This window comes from Sinocyclocheilus anshuiensis, unplaced genomic scaffold (genome assembly GCF_001515605.1).
Source record: "Sinocyclocheilus anshuiensis isolate Anshui unplaced genomic scaffold, SAMN03320099.WGS_v1.1 scaffold1172, whole genome shotgun sequence".
Lineage (NCBI taxonomy): Eukaryota > Metazoa > Chordata > Actinopteri > Cypriniformes > Cyprinidae > Sinocyclocheilus > Sinocyclocheilus anshuiensis.
In genome coordinates this window covers 33,098-41,366 of record NW_015552679.1, presented here as the reverse complement: position 1 = coordinate 41,366, position 8,269 = coordinate 33,098, and the positions used below count along the sequence as shown (strand labels likewise).

Below are 8,269 nucleotides of genomic sequence, written 5' to 3'. Positions count from 1 at the left end.
AAATGTTAGAGGGTCAAGTTTTTTAATAAAAAAAAACAAGCAGATAAAATTAGAAGTAGCATCAGAATAGAGAGTGCTAGAGCTAGAGGGTCAAATGAAAACAGATCCTGAGCTCATTGACAAATATCTGATCTTGTAAGATGTGCTCCCTTTACACCGAGTGCGTGTGATCACGAAATCAAAAGTGAAAGTAAACAACGCAAACGCTAATTCAAAAATATTTAAATGCACCGCATCCTGAGAGCAGCTCCCTGATGCGCCAAAATTTTATACAATGTTAGAATGTTTAAAGGAGTGGACACGATCAGAGCAAGTGTAATTACTGCATTCACGCGCTCCTCGGATGCTCTCATTTACCGATTTGTGCTTTTAAGTCGGAATGTGAAAACAACATGGACACTCTCGTTATTACAAAGATGTGTTGGATTTGTATTATTGGAGCTTTCCAACTTGAGTTCACGTGCATTTTCTCAGTCGGGAAATGGAAACGCAAACCGAGCCGTACTGAGCCGTACCGAGCCGAGTCGTACCACGCAGTGGAAAAGCGCCAATAGGTACCGGCGCCATATTAGTACCGGGTTTCGGTACCCAACCCTATTTACCACAACACACAAAAGCATTTGTATTACATTTAATCAATAAAGTATGACATGCAGCTTTTTTCTTACATTTTATTAAAATTAATAATTAAATGAAATATTTTTATAATAATGTAATTTAAAAAATGTAATGATTAAATTTAATAATAATAGTTTATTAACATTTTAAAAATCGAAAATTTTAAAAATATATATATTTTTTTTTTAAGTATGACAGGCAGCTTTTTTCTTAAAATGTTTTAATTAAATGTAATAAATCATTTTAAAAAATCTGGAAAAGCAGTGGTAATCAAATAAAGGCATAAAACCATTAACAATGAAATTAATCTTTAAAAATATATATTATTATATTGGAAATTTTGTAACAAAGTGTTTTTTGATAATATTAAAACATGAAAGTAAACATTTGTGATATTCCTTAAAAAAATTAAGTTTTATTTTTGTAGTTATTACTATTAATTTGAGAAGTGCATTCTACCATACAAAATATTTCTGTCACAGTTTCTTTAAGTTAAACCGAACATTTATTTTGACAGGTTTTGTGAAAACCTTCTGTGGAGTTTCTGTGTACTTATTAGGGTTGGGTATCGTTTGGGTTTTTTTCAATCCCGGTACCAAATCGATACTTTTAAAACGGTTCCGGTGCCTGAACCGATACTTATTAAAAAATAAATAAATAAAAATTCCCCCAAAAAATGATGGATTGGCCATTAGAACAGAAATAGAATAGAGAGTGCAAATGTTAGAGGGTCAAGTTTTTTAATTAAAAAAAACAAGCAGATCAAATTAGAAGTAGCATTAGAATAGAGAGTGCTAGAGTTAGAGGGTCAAATGAAGATGAAAGAGATGTGTTTTCAGACGTTTCTTGAAAATATTAAGCTGCTTGGATTGAGCTGGGCAGGTCATTCCACCAGGAGGGTAGAATGCAAAATGTTTCAATACAAGCATTTCAGTCAAATGTAATTTATGCAATATTTCAAACTTTTAACCCACTTGGGAAAATCAAGCCATGGCAACAGTTTAAAAGTAGCCCAATTCTGTGGAAAAAACGCGGACTTGGCAACCCTGCATCTAACAAGAGCTACCAGAGTAAGATGTGCTCCCTTTACACAGTGCGCGTGTGATTGTGAAATCGAAAGTGAAAGTAAACATCGCAAACGCTCATTCAAAAATATTTAAATACACGGCATCCTGAGAGCGGCTCCCTGATGCGCCAAAATTATACACAATATTAGAATGTTTAAAGGACTGGACACGAAAATCGCGGGAGCGAAACACGTTGCGGGAGAAGGCGGCAAATTAGAACTTTCCGACTTGAGTTCACATGCATTTTCTCAGTCGGGAAATTATTTTTCACGTGCGGTGCCGGTGATGATGCTTCTTACGTCCGTTTCGGAGAACCAGAGGACAAATATTTCAGTCGATCGCTCAGGCATGGCACCGAAATGAGGCACCGAAATCTGTGTTCTGATTCGGTTCTAGTACATGCCGGTTACATAGGTACCGGTGCCATATTGGTACCTGGTTTCGGTACCCAACCCTAGTACTTATGATGACAAAATCATTAACATTTATTAAGAAAGTAAATTGCTCATTTTTATTTCATGTTGACTTCGAATTGCACTCATGTTCAACTTCTGAGTTTTAATTCTTTGTGTTTGTTTGTCAGGTTTTGGAGGAGATTAAATCAGAGTCCAGACCTATAAAGATTGATCGACGTCTGACAGGATCCAGTATCATAGATGAGCCACTGCAGCAGGTACCGTCAACAAAACCAAACGGACAAATGAACGCGACAGCTAAAAGTGCACGTTCATGTGCTTGAGGAACCTGTGGTTTGTCTACTGATGAGCTGGTCTCAGACTGTCGAGCTTTCGCTTCACAAATGCCATTTGTTTCCATCTGTGACACACGTCAGACGCTGGATCAGCTCGTTTGAGAGTTTAGGCTGGTCTGTTTTTTTTCATAAAGCAGATGAGCAGGACACAATCGTTTTCAGTCAGTGCTTTTCTGAATTGGCTTTAAGTCTGCTTACAATGCATATATTCTTGTTTTTCAGTGGCAGCAGAACTATGACTAAACTTTTGGGTGAAACTTGTTTACTTTTTTCATACTTTTATTACTTGTGGGAAAACTTGAAACACTTTTAAGTATAAAGAATGGCATTGGTTTTGTACATTTAATATTTGTGTAACGTTATTAATAAAAATGTTGTTCAATTAGCATGTTTTTTGTGTTTTGCTTTGGTACCGAAATTGGTACCGAGAACCGTGGATTTTCACTGGTATTGGTACCGAATACTGAAATTTTGGTACCGTGACAACACTATCTGCTAGGGTCACTTTTTTAATGCTACGCTTTTAGCTTTTATTTTTTTATTTTAATTCTTTGGAAATTTTGGAACAAAGTGCTGTTTTTCTATAATATTGTGAGTGCACTGTTTGCAGAAAAAGTTGGACATACTAATATATCCTTCTTTATATAAAGAGCTGGGCGATGATATGGTTACATTTTCCAACAATATTAACAATCACGCAGCTAAGAGTTGAGACTCCATGAGAGTGTTGCCTAAAAATGTTGTCTAGGTCAGCAGCAGACTTGGTTTTTGGAACAAAAGCTGATGTGTTCAAAAATGGTTCCTGATTTTTGTGGTTTAGTTTCAGTAACTGCTCTGGGAAGACTGGAGATACTTGCAGATGTGAGAAAAAAACAGTAAGTATCTGGTTTTCCATGGTATGACAGCATCTTGTCCCATAGTATAAGACCTCTTTGTGAGTGAAATTGTTGTGCAACTCATCCTATGTAAGTCTGAGGTTTTAAGGAAATTGCGTTAAGTTACAGACAGTCATGAGAGGGTGTCAGCAGCTCCAGCTCTCAGTCTGTTCTGCTGAGCTTCACATCTGCGCAGGAATGTCTACCCAGAGTCCTTTGCGGCGAAGTGATGGGTCATTGTGTCTGTGCCAAAATGAACCGAGAGCACATGATCCAGAAAAATAAATTTCCTTGTGGGGCCCTATGAAATCCAGTTTATTTTTTTCACTTTTATTTTTCCCAAATTCTGTGTTTTCCATTTCATTTTTCTAGATTCCCTTAACGGTATAATTAATTGATGTCTAATTAATTTAATGAATACAACTTTAACAAATTAATAATTTCTTATTATTTATTTATTTATTTTTACAATAATAAGGCCAAATTAAATGGGTTTTTTTTTTTTTCGGAAATTCAGTGTTATTTTTCTGGATTTCTGAAATTCTTCATGAGCATTTTATCTTTTAATTTGAGAAAAACTACTGTCATATATATACACACATTTACGGCAACCCGTCAAAATAAAAGTTCAGTTTAACTTGAAGGAATTGTGACAGAAATAAATTACTGTTGCACAGCAGACAGTATATTTCAGTTTAATAATAATAATTATTATTATCATTATTATTATTAATAATAAAATTGATTATTCAAAATTAATTAACTCATTAAAATAAAGAAACGCATAAAAACAGTAATACAGAAAATGTAAAACAAAAACACAGAATTTGCTAAAAAAAAAAAACTATTTGAGAATCAATAAAACCTATTTCTTAGCGCCCTTAAAATATTTTTTTTGTGAAACTTTTAATAGACTTTTGTAAGTTTTATGATTTCAATAAATTAGACATGCTTTTTTATTGTTAAAGTTTAAGAGTTTAACAGAATTTAGAAAAAAAATAAAAAATTCTGAAAAATTACAACAGAAGAACAGAATTTGGGGGAAAATAAAACAGATTTCATATGGCCCTGTTTGTTTCAGGAAAAGCTAGTCTGATCCTCTTCTCATGTCGTTCATCAGGTCATCCAGTTTGCTTTGAGGGACTATATCCAGTATTGGTATTACACATTGAGTGATGATGAAACGTTCCTCTTGGAGATCCGTCAGACGGTCCAGAACGCCCTCGTTGAGTTCTCCACCAGGTAAGACACATGTCCGACTCGTTTCCCCTCAGATCTGCTTTAAAATCACTGCTGTATCAGCATTGTGAGTGACGCTGTGGTTTTTCCAGGGATGATGCAACACCTGACCACAAACCAAACACTGCATTCAGATGTTCTGATACATTTTCTCTGGTAAACACAGTGTTGAAATGGAGACTGTTAAGTCCATGATTCATTAAGCGCTCAATCTTTCCATTCTTCAGGTCTAAAGAGGTGGACTGGCAGCCATATTTCACCACCAGACTGGTGGATGATTTCGCGACTCATCTGCGTGTTTTCAGGAAAGCTCAGGAGAGGCTAAATGAGAGAGAAGATCCGAAACAACGTAATGATCATTCTGTTCTCTCCTCAGTTCACGCTGTCTGCAAAACCAAAACAAACAGTTTATCAGTGGCAATACTGGTAACACTTCATAGGAAGGTCCCATTAGTTAATGGTAGCTAATGCATGAATTCACTTCAACAATGAGTATACATGCATTTATAAGTAACACATTTGTTACGGTATTTACTCATCTTTATTTACATTAGTTAATAAATACAAGTGTTCATTAAATAATATTAACAGATTTTATTTTAATAATGTATTATTAAATGTTAAAATATCTTTAACTAAGATTAATAAATGCTTAAAAAATATTTTTCATTGTTTGCAGGGTTATTATTAACTAAAACTACAACCAAAAACAGCGTTTGCTACTTGGAAAAAAAAGAAAGAAAAAAAACTGAAAGAAAATATTAAAAACTTAAACTTATTTTATTTCAGCTGGTTACCAAAGAAACATTTCTCATTTTCATTTAGTTTATCTTGGTGAATTTAAATAACTAAAACTAAAACTGCAATGAAAAATATTGAAAACTATGTCTGGTATTGGTACCAAATAAATAAATAAATAAATAAATAAATAAATAAAAATGACAAACACAAAAAAAAATAATTACTATTTTGAACTCAAATGAATTAATTTAAAATTAATTATTAAAATTAAAACAGCAAATATAAAAATAAAAGCTAAATCAAAATGGTAATATATATTGCTATAACGACATCTTAATTATGCTAAAATAACCCTTTTTTTAGATTATTAGTTCATGTTAACCAATGTTAACAAATTAAACCAGAATGTAAAGTGTTAATGCAATGAAGTGTTGCTGTAATGAAGCAAAAATAAAAAAATTGTCATCATTTGCTCACTCTCATGTTTTTCCAAACCCAACTAACTTGATTTCCTCTTTGAAATGCAGAAGTAGATACTGTATTTTGAGGAATGATAATGATGCTATTTTCAAGATTAAAATTTTTGGGTTAACTAACCTTGTAAAAAAGAGTTGGATTACAAGTGAGAAGAGCAACCTAGAGCATTTTATGGACGTGGTGTAAAGATCTCAGTATCAGGTCTAGAACTGTTAAGAGCGTGTAAAACATAGTTGATTTCCTAATGCCAGTTCCTGTTCACTGAGTACAGGGCATCTTGATTGGGAACTTGATTTTACTGACTCATAGTGTGAGCTTATGTATTTGTGTGTTTGCGGCAGGTGACGCTCCGGAAGAGTTGTTGGACTCGTTTTTTGAGGCGGAGGTGGAAATGGAGAGGAAGATTTGTAGAGATGTTGTCTGCATGTCACGCAAGGATGAAGAAGGTAAGACAAACACGGAGGATTTGTGTCTATAGACGGTTCAGAGACTCCAGCCCAGTGATTCAAGGCGTGGTTTTGCTTTATGTCAACAATAGTAATAATTATCTAGGGCAGATCTTAAAAGCCAGATCAGCTGAAAGACTTGATTAGCAAAAAATACAAACACACACCCAGTTATTAATGCTTTGAGCTCTGTCTGGTAATAGAAGAAAACAATAAAATCATTTTTGGGTGGAGGTGTGTGTATAAATGTGCCCTGTGAATATAAAAGATGTCGTTATCACCACTGCATTCCATCATCATTATCAGATGAATGATCACAAATCATTTACTCACCCTCATATCTTTCTAAAACCAACTTTCTTCTTTCCGTGGAGCACAAAAGGAGATGTTTTGATGAATGTTTACGCTGCTGTTTTCCACACACTGAAAGTGAATGGGAAAAGTAGCTGCTTAGTGTAAAAAATGCACAAAAAACACCATAAATGAAGTTTGTACAACTTGTGCGCTTCATTCAACGACATCTGAAATCATACAATACAGGGTTTCTGCAGATCTCTTTATAAAATTTATGGTCTTAATTGGTTTTACAAAATGGTTTATTTTTTTTAGATTCCTTTTTAATGGTATAATTAATTGATGTCTAATTGTTTTTGGTGCAGGTTACCTGCGGGATCTATGTGAAGTGCTGCTGTACCTGTTACTACCTCCTGGAGATTTCCACAACAAGAATATGAGATACTTCCTCAGGGTGAGACACACACACACACACACACATACGCATGCTAAATCAGTCCCAAATTAATTCCCATAACATCATATCTTTCAGCTAATGTCATGACCAGATAAAAAAGGGATGAAAACTGCAAGGCACATTTTGTGTGAAGAAAACCATTACAACTCAAAACCATACATTTTGATGCAAACACTGATTTTAAAGACGTGTAACCTTCTTTTCTGCATTTCATTGTAATGAGTGAGTAATTAAAACGGTTAAAAATAGTTTTCATTATTTGAAAATAAAATATAAGATGAAAAACTTAAACCTAAAGACTGAAATTTAAATAAAAACAGAAAATATACCAAAAAATTATTCAAAATATTAATAAAAACAATAATAGTATCTCAATGTTCAAAATAACATTGCTCTTAAAACATTTTCACTCTGCAGTAATTTAATGAATTTATAATTATTATATAATTATTATAAATGCATTGCACTGCAGTAATTTAATGCATTTATAGCTAAAATAAAATATAAGATGAAAAACTTAAACCTAAAAAAAATTTAAATGTTGCCTTAGTAACTAATTAAAATAAAAAAAAATGTAAGTACTAAAATTGCTAAAAATAAAATAAAGCTAAATAGATTAAATTTTTTTTGCTGTTATTATTATTATTTGTTTGTTTTGTTATCTTTCTCTATTTTGATCCTGTTCTGTAATAGGACTTGTGCTATTCACTGGTTGTTGAATAAAAAAAAAAAAAGAAATGTTGCCTTGGCAACTAAATAAAATCAAAGTACTAAGATTACTAAAACTAAAAGTAAAATAAAAAAATAAAGCTATATATATAAAAAAAAAAGACAGAAGCACATAAAATTACTAAAACTTAAACTTAATAAAATAATATTAATAAAAAAAAAATAATAATAATTGTAAATACTATAATAATATACCAAATAACACTGATTGTAATTTAAACAATGAATTGTAAATTAATTTTCAATTTGGAAAGTGTCTAAATTATTCTCTAATGTGCAAATTGACAGTATACGACAAAAGCTGTTGATAGAGCTTAAGTTGTATTTAATCCAGAACATTCCTTTAAGACACTAGATCTGGGATTTACAGAAAGCAGACAATTGGGTTCTGTTCTGAGATCCGGACTTTCGGTTTATGTGGTCCTGACAGGTCTTGATGTTCAGACGACAGGATTCAAGCTTCAGTCTCGGTGTCTCGCACATGAGCAAACCTGTTGATGTTGATTAAAGGGGTCATATGATGCGATTTCAATTTTTCCTTTCTCTTTGGAGTGTTACAAGCTCTTGGTGCATAG

At 33.0% G+C, this 8,269-nt stretch overlaps 1 protein-coding gene across 6 annotated transcripts in view; it reads left to right on the top strand.

Moving 5' to 3' along the window:
* The window catches only part of LOC107667580 (sorting nexin-13-like), a 45,958-nt gene that overhangs the window by 21,608 nt on the left and 16,081 nt on the right, over window positions 1-8,269 (top strand). For all 6 annotated transcript variants that reach the window (XM_016459278.1, XM_016459274.1, XM_016459279.1 and 3 more), the window contains exons 4-8: window positions 2,269-2,358; window positions 4,432-4,553; window positions 4,778-4,899; window positions 6,110-6,214; window positions 6,874-6,962. In XM_016459278.1, the coding sequence (XP_016314764.1) occupies window positions 2,269-2,358; window positions 4,432-4,553; window positions 4,778-4,899; window positions 6,110-6,214; window positions 6,874-6,962 (528 nt within the window). The remainder of the gene's footprint in view (window positions 1-2,268; window positions 2,359-4,431; window positions 4,554-4,777; window positions 4,900-6,109; window positions 6,215-6,873; window positions 6,963-8,269) is intronic.